Source organism: Pseudophryne corroboree, chromosome 4, assembly GCF_028390025.1.
Source record: "Pseudophryne corroboree isolate aPseCor3 chromosome 4, aPseCor3.hap2, whole genome shotgun sequence".
Taxonomy (NCBI): domain Eukaryota; kingdom Metazoa; phylum Chordata; class Amphibia; order Anura; family Myobatrachidae; genus Pseudophryne; species Pseudophryne corroboree.
The window spans coordinates 250,777,122-250,795,343 of NC_086447.1; the positions used below are offsets into that span (position 1 = coordinate 250,777,122).

At 44.8% G+C, this 18,222-nt stretch overlaps 1 protein-coding gene across 1 annotated transcript in view; it reads right to left on the reverse strand.

Moving 5' to 3' along the window:
• IRS1 (insulin receptor substrate 1) overlaps positions 1 to 17,980 on the reverse strand; it is a 46,545-nt gene extending 28,565 nt beyond the window's left edge. Inside the window, exon 1 of the mRNA XM_063916018.1 lies at positions 13,825 to 17,980. Within this exon, the coding sequence (XP_063772088.1) occupies positions 13,825 to 17,089 (3,265 nt within the window). The 5' untranslated portion in view covers positions 17,090 to 17,980. The remainder of the gene's footprint in view (positions 1 to 13,824) is intronic.
• Between the last annotated feature and the right edge of the window lie 242 nt (positions 17,981 to 18,222).

Here is an 18,222-nt window from a genome sequence, read left to right on the forward strand (position 1 = left end):
TCCCTCAAGAATGTATCTTTTGTTAATTGGTTTACACATTTATAACATGGATGTTAGCCTTTTCGTTTATATACATGGACGGCACTGCAGTCCAGAAAAAAGTAAATAATTCACATACACACAGCTTGATAAAGCATGTAAACAGACACATCACCATGAATCTTTCTTTATTATATAAATAGTACAATCTGAGGGGGGAATTCAACTGTTTAATGGGTTCCCCGCCACTAGGCATGCTGCCATTTAAGGGCCCCATACATTAGAACGATAATGCCTGATTTCGGGCATTCGAGCCGATATATCGGGTGAAATCGGGCATTTTGAGGGTGTTTCCGATCCGTGTTCCCGAGAGCATCGGATGAGATCCCCTAGACTGAATGTGCTGCACTAACGATCATGTCCGACCCCGCAGGCATGGCTGGGAAAGCATAAGATACATTGGGGTCGATTCTATTCGGCAACTTAAGAATAGCGCCAGGAATTAGCTCCCGACGCTATTCAATTCAGCTCCAGTTAAGTCGGCGATGTCCCGTTCTCGCCGACTTAACAGGTAGTTTTGTCGGGAGAACGGGCATTCTCCGACTTAACTACCCGGCGCGAGGCTGATTCCCGACAGAATCAGCCTCGCGCCGGCCGCGAGGCAGCACTTTTGTCGGGTTTCTTCTCTCATCCCCCGGGGATGAGAGAAGAATTCCCGACAATTGCGGGCAACTAGTAGCAGAATTGAATAGCGTCGGGAGCTAATTCCCGGCGCTATTCTTTAGTTGCCGAATAGAATTGACCCCATTGTATGCAAAAGGACCGCATACGATGTATCTTATGCGATCCTGCCGCCCGAGAGGCTGCCGGGGTGATCGCCTGCAACATGAAGTTCGGACATGTCGCATTAGTGCAGGGATGGGGAACCTTTGGCCCTCCAGCTGTTGTTGAACTACACATACCAGCATGCCTTGCTACAGTTTTGCTATTTGGCCAGGCTAAAACTGTTGCAGGGCATGCTGGGATGTGTAGTTCAACAACAGCTGGAGGACCGAAGGTTCCCCATCCCTGCATTAGTGTATGGGGCCCTTCATTCTCGCAGCCCTTTAGCGTCGGACCAAGAACATTAGTCGGATTTAGCCATTTTACGCGGCAAAACCCAGCACTTCTGGATGCATGAGGCGCTAAGAAAAACAAACACAACTGCGTAGCAACCACCTCAATCAGGCACGCATAAGCCGATTAAATTCCCCACCTGAGGGTGCTCTAATGTTTTCCTGAGCTCAGGGGTCATTTACAATTTCTACAAAAAATTTGCATTGTGATGTTACTGAAGCCCTCAGCACACCAATGTAGCGCGATGACAGCATGGAAACCCTGCAACACAAAATACAGCGTAAAAATTAAAAGGCTTCAGACTCTTCGGAAAGCAACCAAACACATTTGTTGGGCAACAATTGTCAACTGATATAACGTCAACATCATCTACAAGCTAATCCTGGATTGCATCATTCATGTGAAAGGTCAAATGAAGAGCTCAAGAGAACACATTGAAAATGTAAAAAAAAAAAAAAAACACAACCACAATGTAAGTTAAAAAAAAATTATGATTTCAGTACAGGTAGTAACCAAAATGTCACTATTAACAACACTATGGGGTCGATTCTATTCGGCAACTAATGAATAGCCCCGGGAATTAGCTCCCGACGCTATTCAATTCAGCAACTAATTACCTGCAATTGTCGGGAATTCTTCTCTCATCCCCGGGGGATGAGAGAAAAAACCCGACAAAAGTGCTGCCTCGCGGCCGGCGCGAGGCTGATTCTGTCGGGAATCTGCCTCGCGCCGTAGAGTTAAGTCGGAGAATGCCCGTTCTCCTGACAATTCAACCTGTTTTGTCGGCGAGAACGGGCCATCGCCGACGTAACTAGTTGCTGAATTGAATAGCGTCGGGAGCTAATTCCCGGCGCTATTCATTAGTTGCCGAATAGAATCGACCCCAATGGGGTCGATTCAATTCGGCAACTTATGAATAGCGCTGGGAATTAGCTCCCGACGCTATTCAATTCAGCTGCTAGTTACCCGCAATTGTCGGGAATTCTTCTCTCATCCCCGGGGGATGAGAGAAGAAACCCGACAAAAGTGCTTCCTCGCGGCCGGTGCGAGGCTGATTCTGTCGGGAATCAGCCTCGCGCCGGGGAGTTAAGTCGGAGAATGCCCGTTCTCCAGACAATTCAACCTGTTTAGTCGGCGAGAACGGGCCATCGCCGACTTAACTGGAGCTGAATTGAATAGCGTCGGGAGCTAATTCCCGGCGCTATTCATAAGTTGCCGAATTGAATCGACCCCTATGGCATAAATACTAAGGGAGGTCATTTTTTTTTTGTCTAGGTGAAAAAATAAATAAATAAACCAACTTGACTGTTAGCTATATTAAGGGCGAATGGGGAGATATTCAATAGCAGGGCCCTTTTTTCACCTAGGCGAAAAATTCAGCAGGAGCATAAAACATGTGGATCGGCGAATCCACGTTCTCCCCCTGTGCCAGCAAAACCATGGGCAGTTTTCACAGATTTTGAGGTGAAAAGGCATTGGCGAAAATGCCTTCAAAATGGGCAAAAATGGGCCTCAATTGAATAGGCAAGGGGGCGAATTCAATAGTGCCAAGATAACCTGAGCTAACTGAAACTAAGAAAGATAAAGTGGAATTTTCCATAGAAATCAGCTTCTAGCTATCATTTATTTAGCACAGTCTACAAAAATGGGGTGATAGAATTGTTTGATGGAATTAGTTCCCATCTAAAGTGAACGTACGCGGAATCAATTGTTTTGGACAGGGAGCCAGAGGCTGCACTTGTCACAGATTTCTGCTCGCACCCTCCTGAAATGTAAAAGGTAGGACTTTGAGGATGGTCGCGCATGCCAGGTGCGCCTGAATTGCAGTGCACCTAGCATTGGAGAAGTCACTTAACGCAGCTAATCCCATGCATTAGCGCGTGAGAATGGTGCCGTCACGACCAGCTGGTAGTGCAATAAATTAAAATAGCTGCTGGGCACTTTAGACAGGAGCTAATTCTCTCGAATGATTGAATTGCCCCCTGAGAAGCTTATTGGAGAAGTTCCCATGGAAACCATTAATCTCTTTGTAAGGTTTAAAGCAGGGTCAATAAGTGCAGCTACAGTATCTACACCATATGGCTGCGTACAAAAATCCATGAGTCCGGAGTGAGATTGGGCTACGTGGTCAGACAGTCGAGGTGCCATTGCCGTCGTTTCCACACTGCTACTGATGCAACTCACCCCCTCGCAGCTAATTGAATTGACCCCTATATGTGTTGTAATGTTCATTATATCAGGTTATGAAAATGTAAAATAAACTGCACATAACCTAGAACAGCATCTAAAAAAATGCAAATGCTTTGTCTGCAGAAGATCTGAACCAATTCATAGCACTGATGCTTTAACAATACAAAACAAAGGTCTGGGAATGGAATTGCATTCCTCTGGTTTAATTAAGTAAAAAATACTCTAGTAGATTGGCCTGAACATGGGAAACTGATATACCTTTCTCAGCAGTCAATCACTTCTTTAGCCTTTTGCTGGTTTGGAAGGAGAAGAGAGCCTGGCCTGTGAACAGAGACTATAAAGGAGGATTGCGAAACGTACACAAACACAAGACAAGGAGGAAAAACAGCATGTGACAGGTTCACATCAATCTAGCATTTGCCAGCAGAGGAGAAAATAAGACAAATCAGCATCTTTGTAGCCACTTTCAAATAATAAGCCATAAGCAATTCTAATGGAAACCCATTTGTACAGTTAATGCAGCTATTCCACAACAATAATCCAGGTGCTCAATTCCATCTCAAAATACAAGCAAGAGCTCTTATTAGGTCTGCAAAACCACGAGATACAAATACAAAAACACAACTTTATCGACAAAACAGACATATATGTAAACATGTTAGCATACAAATAAATACAAGAAGAAGAAAATAAGAATATACTTTATCAATTGACCTTTAAACCATTGGCAAGGTGCCTTAAACACGCATCAATAACCGCATGAGATAAGAGGACTTTCATCAGATGACGTTGCAGGACAGGATACTACACAGAGAATTCCAGGCACCATTTGTTATGCAAACATATCTGAAGTTATTTCACATTATGCTAGGCATAAAATGCCTTCAGATCAGAATACTTGTTGACCCTGCTTCCAAATAATGTGACTTCCAATAGATTGAATATTAAAGGAAACTGAGGTAGCAATCTTGTTTTAAGGGCCCTTACACACTGGCCGATTTTTTGAAAGATATGAACGATCTCGTTCATAAATGAACGAGAACTCGTTCATATCTTTCAGTGTGGAGACTCCTGCGATGAACGATGCGCGGCCCCGCGCTCGTTCATCGCTGGTCTCCCGTCGGCTGTGCATGCAGGCCAATATGGACGATCTCGTCCATATTTGCCTGCACTTCAATGCAGCCGCGTGACGGGGGGAGTGAAGAAACTGCACTCCCCCCGTCACTGCCCCCCCGCCGCCAGGTCGCTCGTCGGCCGTATCCGCCGTCGGGCAGCTCGGCGGCGGGTCGGCCAGTGAGTAGGGCCCTTTAGAATAGTGTTTCTAACAGAATAGTGCTGTGGAGTAGAGAGAGTAAGGAGCCACACACTGAAAGATTACGTCTTTGCAAACCCTCATCAACTGACTGTCTAATGGGGAGATTTATCAAATCTTGTAGAGAAAACGCGGAGAGAGATAAAGAACCAATGAATTAGCTTTTGTCGTTTTACAGTCCACACTGGAAAGGTGACAGAAGCAGATTGGTTGGTATAAGCAACTTTTCCACGTTATTGCTCTCCAAGATTTGATAAATATGCCATATTAAAAGGTTAAAGTAGCCCAGAGTAGGAGACATCATGTTTTAGACCAAAGCTGGAAGAGTGCAGGCAGCGACTCTCACAGGAATGCCAGAAATTGCTGCGTGATATACAGCTATGTCCTCACACATCTTTGCTGTAGTCACACCGAACAGCCCCTCTTGGTACACCAGGTCACAAGAGAAACTTCTAACATCAGGTGTCCTTTTTGCCGAAATTGCGTCTTCTCTACAATGCAATGTGACTAGTGCGCACACGGAGACTGCGCTGATTAATGCGATATGACACTGGCATATTGAGGCTCGATGTATGAGGACACATCTGTAAAACTGCTACCACCAATGATTACAGAGCTCTCACCCGAGTCCTGGACAGATGAAGTATACAAAGGCTTAAGGACATTTTCAATAACAAAATGAGCAAACTCTTCAAAATTCATTAAATGACAGCTGCATAAATCAAAATAGGGGACCACTACAGATACTACATCCTTCCCCAGGGGAGGAACAGGGAGGTACCGCCTCCCCAGAGGAGGTAACCAGATATTGTGGCCATACACCGAGATAGCTCGCAGTCTGTGGCCATAATATTTGCTGGTGTCAGAAAAAATTTTCATTTTGGGGTGATTAGATTGATTTGCGCACCCCTTGCTGGGCGTCTACACGAGCACCCGCCAAAGTATTCCATTGTTTCTTCGTTCAGGATGCCTATTAGTATTGACGCGGCTAAACCAGTCAAAAGAAGTGGTTAGGGTGCCCAAATAGGCTGTGCATACATTTCTTCCCTCACCTGTCTGCGTGAAGAAAGGTCTCCATCGCAGCTAACAGGCGTCTAAGTAGATAAACAATTGAACCCTCCCCCCCATTTTAGTCCTTAATTAGACACTTAAGGAAAACATTTTTATCAGACTAATAATGGGCATACACTATACAATTATCTGGATGTTCCGCCCAAGATTGTCAGGTCACCCAGATAATTGTGCAATATATTTGCATATCTGATCTGAAAATATTGATCAGTTGGGCATGCCAGATTGTCCAGAGTGGCCATCTGGTGCAATATTTTAAAGTCTCAAGATGGCCACCATCGGGCAGTATATGTACTGCTGTGTTTCTTCACAGCAGGGAAATGGGGAAATGTTCCCTTCCCTGGGGAGGAGCACAGATATCACTGGCATACACTGTGTACAGCCATCACAGGATATCTGAGGGGTGTGAGGCTGTCAGATAAGATGACTGACCGACTGGCACATTTTATCTGACTTTGTATGACCAGCTTAACAGATACATTCCTAACATAGAAATAATATGCAACTATTTTGCACTTGCTTAGAACTGGACCTGATGGAGGTTTAGTAAACTTAAGGCCCATACACACTAACAGATTTTGAGCTCAAAGTAGCTCACTTTTGGCATTTTGAGCTACTTTGAGCTCAAACTCGGCCAGTGTGTATGGTCGGAAGGTGAGTGCTGATGCACGCTCCCGCATCATCGCTGCCCGCCGCCGTCCGTTGGGCTGTTTTACCAGCCGAGTGAACCACTTTCCACAGTCTCCTACTGTGGAAAGTGGTCCCCCCCCCCCTGTGAACATTGATGGGCACAGTGAAAATCGCTCGGTGTGTATGCACGGAGCTATTTTCTTGCCAGTAATGTCGACATCACCGCCCATTATACACACTGGGCAAAAACACCCAGTGTGTATAGACCTTTAGCATTAGGGTAAATTGCAGTTAAAGCTCAAATTTCAAGTATACAGTTGGAATTGCTAAGATCTTCATTGTTTCATTAATTCTGCATTCATTTTATTTATCTTCCCACCACATTACTGTAACCATTGTCTGTTTCCCCCCACAGTGACCCCAATACAAGTCTATCTAGTTTAATGGGAATTGCACAGCTGTTGCTTGTCCATTAATTTTCACTGATAACCTTACAGTGTGAAGATTATTTTGACACTTGAGGAAGTTCTCCATTAAAAGTGCATATAAAAATGGTCACAATAAGATTTACCGTAATTAACTACAAGCAAAAGTTAAACCCAACAATGGGGTACAAAAATCTTATATTATATTTATCTATATCTATATATCTATATATCTATATCTATATCTATATCTATATCTATATATCTATATATATATCTATATATATATATATATATATATATCTAAAAAAAAAAAAAAAAAAAGTCTAAAATAAATGGAGCATGCGAGTAGGTACCGCTAGACAAATACATTGTAAATGACAGTGAGATATTGCTAATATTACTGTCTTGAATAACACCAGCATCTTTCTCTTTAACATAGACTAAGGGTCACACTACAATAACACCTACTCAATGGTCTCCTGGCAGATTTATAAACTGGCTAATTAAGGAAAAAACCTGAGTAAGATAAATTGCTTTATTCCAATTAGGATTCTATGCAGATGGCCAACATCAATGAAACTTGTGCATTTAGAGTACTGGATAATTTAGCAACTGAATTACCTTCAGGTTCTACCGAAATGGCAGCGATTGACCCATACACAATCTCAGCACGTTTCAAACCCTAATAGCGTCTGCCACCATAATAGCTCCCGATTTTAATGACATAGAAGTATAGTTTAAATCAAATATACACCGGGACAAAAAAATAAAAAAAATCAAGATCTACCGCAAAGCTCTAGTGTCAAATTACCCATTTTCTGAAGTCATGTAGTTGTATCCTCTGCAAAGAAGTAGTGGCTGAAATTTATCTTCAAGTCAAAAACAGTGCCTAGTACCCAATGCCTACCACTGAGCGGCCACACCACCACAGACACTGGTACATGGAGCCAAATCAGCCAACAAAGCACCACTATAGCACCTGGACAATGACATCATATACACGTAAGATGTCATCATCCAACTGATATAAATCACAAACATGTTAATTATTTTGCTGTATCTACCTAAATAGCAGTATATTCATGTTGAAAATGATCATTAACATAGGAGTCGATTCAATTAAGTGCAGACTGTATAGCACCGGGAATTAGCTCCCGGAGCTATTTAATTCATCATGCTGTCATTTTGGGGAAGGCCGTTCTCGCGGACTAAACAGGGTGTTTTGCTGTAAGAACCAGCATTCTTCGTCTAAAGTGCCTGGCGCAATGCTGTTTCTGCAGCACTAAGGGCAGAAATCAGCATCGTACCAGCACTTGTTGGATTTCTGCTCGCACCCCTGGAGTGGTGCAAGACGAAATCCTCTTGTCGGGTGTCACAGCGCACTGAATTGAATAGCACCAAAGAGCTAGTTCAGGATGCTATTCAATCCGCAATGAATTGAATCGAGCCCACTATTAGAAATCACTGAGGTTATTATTAATTATAGAAAGGCTTTTACAGAGAACATCAAATCATTCACATTGGAGCCGTCTACAGTCTGCTTCACTATTTTCCGCATACCAGGGTTCATTCAGCAGAAGCCAATCACTCAGCCTACCCTAAATGTAACCTACAAAAACACAGGGACCACATATAAACTCTACAAAGATAGGACCCTGGTCAGAATCAAACACACTACTTCAGTGCTGTGAGACAGCAATACTTTCCACTGTGCGATACAACTGTACAGTGCAGAGTAAGAATGAGTTGGGTACAAAATCCCAGCAGTCAGGATCTTGACAGCCAAAAGTCAGAGATTAGAATCCCGACTGATCACAGTAAGTATTTTAACCCTACCCCACCAGCAGCCAAACCGTAACCGCCACGCCCCAACCCTAATATCCCCCACAGACTAACCTTCCCCCGAGAGCCTAATCCTAACCACAGTACTTACGCCTGGGATCCTGTTGTCAGTCTTCTGACTGTCAAGATCCCGACTGCCGATATTTTGACCGCATCAAATCAGAATCATACCCCTTTCAGACATCAGCCCCGGGAAATTGCTGGGTCTAGCGCGCTGGCAAATTCCCGGGTCTGAGTTCCATGACTCTGGTTGGGAGGAGGGTCGCAGTGCTGGGTCATTTGCATTTAGACATACCAAAATCCTAGGTTTATGTGCATTCACGTGCATAAACCCAGGGATTTTGAGGCGTCTGAAAGGGGTCTTAGTGTTCTATATGTACACATTTCTTCTATGTAATGCAACTGAAGAAAATGTAATGTGTCAACAAGCTTCAACAGTTCTGAAGGGAATAAACTGAGATACAGACAATTGGTACAAAGTAACAACTGGTCCATCATTTAGTATCTTATGAGAAAATGTGTAAGTACAAACAAAAATACTAGACTGACCCAGTCTTTCACTGTAAGGGTGTGTACACACGGTGAGATTTTTTCTTCCGATTCTGACTATTTAGTCAGAATCGGAAGAAAAGTTAGTGCAGATCGCAAGGTGAAAGTCACCTTGCTATCCCGATTCGATGCTGATGCGCGGTCCCGCGCGGTCGGCATCGCAAGCCTAGATAGACTGTGCAGGCAAGTCAATTTTGACTATCTCTATAGAAGAGATAGTCAAAATTGACACTTAGCCAAAATCGCACATAGCCAGTATCGCAAGCACACTCATTATGTGCTTGCGATACTGACTATGTGCCGACCCGGCCCCTGTCGCATAGTGAGAATCGGGCATAGCCCGAATCTCACCATGGGGTCAATTCTATTCGGCAACTAAAGAATAGCGCCGGGAATTAGCTCCCGACGCTATTCAATTCTGCTACTAGTTGCCCGCAATTGTCGGGAATTCTTCTCTCATCCCCGGGGGATGAGAGAATAAACCCGACAAAAGTGCTGCCTCGCGGCCGGCGCGAGGCTGATTCTGTCGGGAATCAGCCTCGCGCCGGGTAGTTAAGTCGGAGAATGCCCGTTCTCCCGACAAAACTACCTGTTAAGTCGGCGAGAACGGGACATCGCCGACTTAACTTTAGCTGAATTGAATAGCGTCGGGAGCTAATTCCCGGCGCTATTCTTTAGTTGCCGAATAGAATTGACCCCCATGTGTACATACCCTAAGAGTCTACCAACATATCCCAAGTTATAAAATCCAACATCAATCATGCAGCACAACCAGTGTATTTCTAAGCCAAATATCCTATCTGAAAGGATTAAAAAAATGGTGTCTATTATATCTATCCAACGCGTCTCAATCCCTTGCTGAAAGCAGACAAGAACACAGAGTCCCTCTGCTGCACAGCACTGTAGAATGGAGGACTCTGGACAATGTACAAGTGTAATAGTGTGTAAGCCTAATCTATTGGAATGCAGTTTCCTAAACAACAGCCTGGGAAATTCAATAACAGATCAGACCCACGGGTTAATATTAAGCATCAGGCTAGACCATCTCACAAATCTGACACATGTAGGATTTGTTTTCTATAAGAATGCTTCACCTACATGGACATCAAATTGCATTTGTATATCAACAGAGAATAGATAAAGGTTCAAAAGTATACCTTTCCTTTTCCAGCAGTATGCTAGATACAGATATACATTTGTAGCTGAAGAGAAGACCATGTAATGTGGGTGCTGAAAATGGATTTAGATAAAATATAAAAACATTCTGTTATTTAAAAAATATATGGGCAGAATTCAATTGTTCATTCGCGCCTGATTTCCCGTCTAAAGTAAAGTGAGATCGCAGGGCGATATTCAATTGTTCAGCCACGAAAAGTGTAAAACCCGACTAAAGTCATGGGCGCGATCACTAAAAGCCCCGTATGGGTCACTTTTCATGTATTTCAGCTCACCACCCCCAGGGGTAGCGAGGTGGAATAATGCAATTGTGCCTGTCGGCAGAAACTATTGAATAGCTGCCAGCAGTCGCGATCGGGGTCAGGAGAACAACTGAATTCAGCCCATTGGGCCCAATTCAGACGTGATCATAAATGTGCTAAATTTAGCACATCTACGATCAGTTACGCAGACATGCGAGGGGGATGCCCAGCACAGGGCTAGTTCGCCCCACATGTCGGCCCCCGCACAAATACAAAAGCATTGCGCTTTCGTACATGAAGAGTAGCTCCCTACAAGGGCAGCTCCTGCGCACTGGCAGGGAGCTACCAGTGACTGTCCGAGTCGCAGCGGCTGCGTGTGATGTCACGCAGACACCGCAGCCCCCACGGTCCGGGCACACCTACGTTGCCCGGACCGCGCTCCTAACCGGCCCGCCCCCTCCAGCCCAGCAACCGCCTCTGCCTTTCAATCAGGCAGAGGCGATCACAGGGCTGAGATGGCCATCGGCTGTCTGGCATGCGCCAGCACACTGAGGCACCGCCGCCACATGCGCAGTTCAGACCCGATTGGCTGCTGTGCGAAAACGCACAGCAGCGATCAGGTCTGAATTAGGCCAATTGTGTCTATTGAAAAGGTGCATGTAAAGCTTTGCTGATACAGAAGATCATGTTAAAGTCGGTATAGGAGTAAAACAATTATTGCCTGTATATCGGACACGTATAAACAGACTGGGTGTCTCCTGACTAAGCAGTGAGTGCCCACACCTGCTGGCAACCACACAGGCAGCCAGCCTTTGCTATGCCGAAATGTGAAAGGAGACGTGCCTAGCTCCTATCTGCCAACAGTGTGGGTCATGGAAGGAAACTAACTCAAAACAGGAGCTACTTCATGTTGCCATTTTACAAGACAGTTAATGACTTAAGACCACTGTAGTCTGAGGTGTTACATTCTGCAAGAAGATAATAAACTACACGTGGAAACAAAAAGAAGAGTGCGTTTATCAGACCAAGGGGTCTTTTTTTTCCGTTTGAAACTTACAAAAGTTAAATGCAGCGGAACAATGACACACAGTAAGTAATGCTGATGGTGGCAGCTTAAGACAATGTAATGACTCAGAAAACATACAAGCAAGGAGCACACTTTGTTCATTCAGGAAGAAAGTAAACAAGTTGACACAGAAAGGCTTTCTGCTGCCAAATGGTTATGGAGAGGCTTGGGGGTTAAGCGGATGTGTGCTAATAAGAAGGAAGAGAGAGGGCAGGATGGGAGCAATGAGCCCATGAAATGATAGATTCCCACGCTCTAATTTTCTTCATTCATGAAACTCTGATCTGGCCAGGCTAGTCTACAAACAATTGTTACGCATTACAAAAAAAAAAAAGAGAGAGGAGGCATTTAAACATCCAGCTATCTTCCACTTAACATGCTTATATCATCTGTTTAGTCACACACAGTACATTACAATATACACAAGTATGTACTCTGGAACCTACTCAAAGCATGTATGAAGCATTTGCTGTTCGATGGTAGGACTATGAAAACACACTGGTCCTAAACAGCCCAAAACAGATCAAAGTCCAACTTGGGAAAACAATCAGAATTGCTGGAGCAGTTTAATGTGCAAGTGATCACATGGCAAACACAAGTCTCATTGTAACTGCACCAATAGCAGGAGGAGGTCGTGTCTAATATTATAAAGGTTTTAGGTAATTACAGAGAATAAACTGGATATTGCATAGAAGAAAGTGACACAGTTTTGTGTAGGATTTCATCTAAATGGTTTGTCCCCACCTAATTAATCTTACAGGGCAATGGAATAAATGTCAAGCAAAACTCTATAGGATTTAGGGGTCTAATTACTAAGCTTTGGATGGAGATAAAGTACCAGCCAATCGTCTCCTGTCATTTCTCAAACCCAGAAAAGAGAGCTGATTTTTGCATAGACACAAAGACCAAAAAAAGAAAAACTATATGTCTATTCTGGGGCAAAACCCTCTCTATTTTTCAAACCCAGCCTGTGACATGGCAGTAAGACACTGATTGGCTGGTACTTTCTCTCGGTCCACTTTATCTCCATCCAACTCTTAGTAAATGGACCCCTTAAATTTTATAATTATATTCCTGAAGGTCCAATACATAGATCCTAAGAGGAGTTGTTTGGAAAGCACAATACCAAGGAATTTAGAGAAAGCGAAAAAAGAATTGTTACATGAAATCCAGTACCTATAAACATAAAAAGATAATAGGCACATCAAAAGAATATGCCTGCTAAACGATTTATAGATAAGGGGTATTCGTCACTGCTTATACAGATAAAAGGCATTTTGGACACAAAGAATACACAAATACACAACAATAATCCAAGGGGAGAGGGGGATAATCATTGGTTCACAGCATCGTTCAAACATCTCAACAATTTGTCAAATTACAAAGTTTGGGTGCTTAGAACAACATTGACATTTACCAACTCCCACAAATGATGGCCATGGAGAAATGAGACCAATCTAAAACAGATTCCTTTTAATTAACCCTGACTTTCAGAACATGCGCTCTCAGAACACACAAGGCAGACCTTACACAATGCATTACTTCCTTTACCTAGGGAAAATAAACACGTGGCTTTTATGGTACAGTCTCTCATATTATGATGGAATAAAGACCTGGATCGTTTAGGTGTTTTCTACCCTGAATCTAATCATGTTAGGCACTAGAAATTTTTCATTAGTCACACGAAATATAGTCTTTGATAACACTTCAGCACTCATGAGAAAAACACACTACTAGCCAAATGATCACTCCAATCTAGTTATTTACCTTAATGGGTGAAATATATACATAATATAAAATGATGTATATATTATACATCTCATGTCGGTTCACAAACCACTTCCAGCATTCAGTGAATTATGCAGACTACACATTGTGAAGAAATTCAAATTTTAACATAGAGAACCAGTCATTGTAAAGGATTACTTGTGTGAAAGTTTCATGGTTGGAGGTATTTAAAGATGTGTTTAAGGTGGGTATTTATCAAAGCGTTAAGAGATATAAAAGTGTAGGGATAAAGCCAAAAACCAATTACCTTTTAACGTTCATTTTACAGGATATGTTTCAAGTGACCGTGCTTTTTTTTCTCCATGCTTTGATAAATACCCCTCAAAAACCTGATCTGAAAATGTTGTATCCCTAAATTACCATACTAAATTTGTATGTGTCACAGAAAATAAAAAAATAATAGTCATTATTATTAATTGTAACTGTGTAATGTACCTTCTGTTTCTGCTTGGCTCCTGCGTGCTTCCAACTTGTGAAAAGTGATGCTAGCATAGGCGCTCAGATCATCTGAGGTGTGGGATATCCCAGGCTGATGTGGGTTACAATGTTCCAGGCCACTCAAATCCTTGACTATGTCCAGGTCAATGTAATTGAGGCCATTATGATGGTGATCTGAAGTTTGCAGAGACTCTCTCCTAACTGTATCTCCAGACCTGAGCCAGACATTCTCAAATGAAGCAGAACTATGTCTTTTTACATCATCACCAGAAACAGGTCCAGAATTTACCCGAGCTGTAGTAGGAGTAGAGGAAAAGGTTTCTGAGCTGTGTCGCCTGCGGCCCTGTGGGTCACCTGCTCTAACAACTTTGGCACTCTGGTTGCGATTTGGGCTTAGGCTGACACGAGTAAAGGCGCTGGGACCAGAGCCCTGACCCAGAAGAGAAGAGCAGGCAGTGTCATTTAGGCTTTTATTACCAGGAGGTGCAGCAGGCAAGTTATCAGGAACACCACCAATTGACATTTCTGCATAATTACTCTTACAAGGAGAGATTGGCTTGGGAGTGGTCCTGGCTGGTGGCACCTGACTATATTCTGAACAAAGGGAACCAAGTTGCATACTCATATAGTCCCGTGGAACTGGCTTTGCGCGGACAGGTGGGCGACTACTACATATGTCAGGAGAGCACACACTCATGGTAGGCTTACGTGACTGTTTATAGGATGCTGTACATGAGGCATAAGAGTGTTTTGCCCTCCAGTGCTTAAGATCCATATTCATGTACTCAGATAGGTTCTCTCTCTGTGGTACCACTCTGCTTTGAACATAAGATGGTGAATGTATGGAAGATACCAAGCCCCCAGGGAAGACCTTTTCATTGAACTCTATGTTAACATATTCTCCAGGGCTTTTTGGCTCTGGAGGTAAGGCAGGCTCTCGAGCCCTAGGCAATGTGCTGGCCTTACTTGTACTTTCCAAAGACAGTCGTGAGGGCCTGGTCAATCTACTGCTCTTCCCTTGGACATAAGTTTCACCTTTCCTGCTTTGTTGGGTTTCTTGTCCTCCCAGACTATCACTGCTTGTGGAGGAAGAAGAGGAGGATTCCTCAGTGTACAATGGATGACCAGAACTTATAGAAATCCGTAAATGACCATCTTCATTCTTCCTATGCAAATGTTTAAAGGACCTTGGCAAAGAGAAGTATGAACAGATAGGTTTGGTTGGCTCTTCAACAGAATTCAGATAGCAGTCAGGTGGGGTGCTAGTAGTGGAGCCACTAGCTGGAGACATATTAATGTAGTCACTGCAAGCCAATTTGCCATCATTGCTCTCTATGGACAACTTTGGGTTGGTACCATTTGTCCAAATTTTGCTGTAGTTAAAATTGTCAGGGGAGCAGCTACCACTTGGGGACATCATCATATAGCCGTTAGAGTCCATCTGTGAATGTCGTCTTGGGTTAATTATCTGCTGTGGGGCCGACACACTCTTAGGACTCATAGGCATGTAGTCACCATTCTTTGTAGGCACAGGAGCAACCCCAGGTGACATTGGCATGTAGCCATCATCACTTTGGTTTGGTCTGCTATTTTCCAGGTGGAGATCCAGGCACTCTTCTGGATATGAATAAGTGGGCACAAAAGCAGAGTGCCTAAAGGATGGGAGGCGCAGAGGATAAGAAGGCATCATTTCGGTGTACTCGTCTATTGATGACTGTGATGGGTTCTTCTGATGAGAAATGGAGGGAGGGGAAGTTCCAGATGAATGAGTCCTCTTCCTGAAAACCTTGTCAAGGTCAGGATGCTCCTCACCCTTGCTTGATTGGTACCTTGGTTGTGTGCCTCTCTGAATGAGGCTACTGGATTTGCCCATGCTGATGTAATTATTAAGGTCTTCCTCTCGAGCTGGAGGTGTGTGCCCTAGAGAATCTGGTGTAACACTCCGGAAAGAGCTTCTGAAATCACAAGGACTGGATCCATACTCATCAGAGGAGATAAAGCCACCATCACTAGGAGAACCAGAAACCGAGGCACTAGATCTTCGAGGACACAAGCAGTCGGAAGTGGAGCCATGACCACTGGTGCTGCTAGAAGATAAACTGACGGGACTGGTGGCTGAGGGTGAGCAGCGAGTTGCAGGCATTGGAATGGAGCGACTATGGTTAAGAGGTGGATGAAGTCGAGAATTGCCTCGGTGCCGATGTGACTGAGCTCTGGCTGCACTGGGGCTTACTGGGCTACCATCCATTGAGGCTGGCCTTGACATTGTGCCCTCTCCATCACTTGATGCCCGAACCCTGAATGAGGATGAAGATCCATGTTTAGCAGTTCCTCCAGCAGGAGAAGTGGCTGTGACACTTTCTGTGCGGGCTCTCCGGGTAAGACCCACTTGGCTGGGTGGGGGATGATTGAGGTGATGATGCCTTCTAAGAGGGACAGAAATAGGGTTGGAGCAATTTGAAGAAGATTGACTCTTACTGCGTGGACGAAACTCATCACTCAATGCCTTCATAGCTTCTAGGATGGTCTCATGCATATTCTGGGCCACCACAGAGTCATCCACTTGCATCCAAAACTCACCAGCACCTGTAACTGCAGAACGGCCAACCTCAATGAAGAAGAAATTCTCTGAATGACCACAACGCCGGATGTTCATGAGCTGCAAAACTACGGCTGCTGCGTCAGAATTAAGCTTTACCAAACTGATTGTTCGGTGTGTCAGGCACAATCGGTAGATACCAACAAGGTTTTTAATCTGTCCTAAACCCTTAGGCTTCATGATCACTTGCCACACTTCCTTAAAGGCAAGACCAGGGGGGGTCACTTCCCCATAAATATCATCTCCATTGATTCCATCATGCACCCCGTTGGCAGCGCCTTCATTGTAGTGATGGCTATGAGTTTTACCACGGTTATGCAGGTCCACCAAAGCCTGATACCATCCTTCCTGTTCTTGTTCACACTCAGCAGCAATAGCAAAACACTCATCTTTAGTGTATAGAGATACTAAATGTTTGTTCTTTGAATCCGCCCTCTTGTTGATATTAAAGCAGTTTTCAAGAGGAATGGACCTCTTTGGGGCCCCAGACTTGTGCCTCCACTTTTTCTCATTCTCATAATACTCCAGACGGGCTAAACCTGACTCGCTGGCGGCTCTGAGAACGAAGAACCTTTTGTGCATGCTCTTAGGTTTCCTAAGGTAGCCCACCTTCTTGACATCAGAGAAGTTCTCCTGAGGCGGAGGGTCTGTGGGGCTGGCCATGGTACCAAAGGTATAAATAGTAAAAAAAAAAAACAAAAAAAAAACCCTATGCAGTTTTTGCAAATAAAAGTATAAGTACACTATACAAATTCACAGCTCATTCAGCACCAGTGAGTGACTGCAGTAAGACAGGAGCGTGCAGCAGGGAGACACCAGCAGTTTGCAGAGTTGTTGTATTCTCCTTAGATAGCTCCTTGCACTATAACACATCCACAGATGAGCAGCGGCAGCAGCAGTCTCCCAGCAATAAACCCAATGTAATCCAGTGCAGGAGGGAGAGCAGCACACACCCGGCCAGGGGCATCTCGGTGTGCATGGGTCTGCAGAGCCAATCTCCAAGTTAGTGTCTCTGCATGCATGCACGTACTGCGGGGAACAGTGTCTGCTGCCTGCGCTGGGCTCAGTACTCCCACCGGGCTGCGACCACCAGACACCCCTCCAGAATCAGCACAATGTCACCGCCGACAGCGATCACTGCCCGTGTGTGTCCCCATTCAGTCCCATCGCGTTGCAGAAGTGGCATCTGATGAGAAGAGGAGGGCAGGTAGCTGCACTGCCTCCCCCTCCTTGTTCCTCCTACCCCGGCTGCCAACTGGAGACTTGTCCCCCTCCCCTTTCTCACACTCCGGAGTGCACGACTGGACACTGCCCGGTCAGGCTGCAGTGAGGGGAGGGCGGCTGATCCTGTGCTGCGGAGAAGGAGAGAGATAGGAGTTGCTGGAGTTACTGCCAGGCTCTCCCTCTTCCCCCGCCTTGCCTTGCGAAATAAACCAAAACAAGCTGTGTCTGTGTCTGAGTTGTTCCCGGGAGCGCCGCAGCAGCCCCCGCCCCTCTCCCTGCTCCCGCCGCCGCCTCCTCTGTCTCTCTCACAGCGACACGTGATCCCAGCAGCAGCAGCAGCACCACACACACTGCCTGCTGCCAGGCGCAGCCTAACCCGGCGCTGCTGCTGCCCCCAAATGCACCGACGCCACGCCCCTTCCCATCCACTGCTATGGAGCGGCGAGAAGGCGTTGGTGGCAAATGCTGGGGTTTCATTGGTCAGTAGTAGGTATCAGTCTCTGTTTTTCATCTCCTCCCTGCATGGGAAAGTGTGGTTGAGAGGCGGTGTAGTAAGGCGTAGACGCCATTCA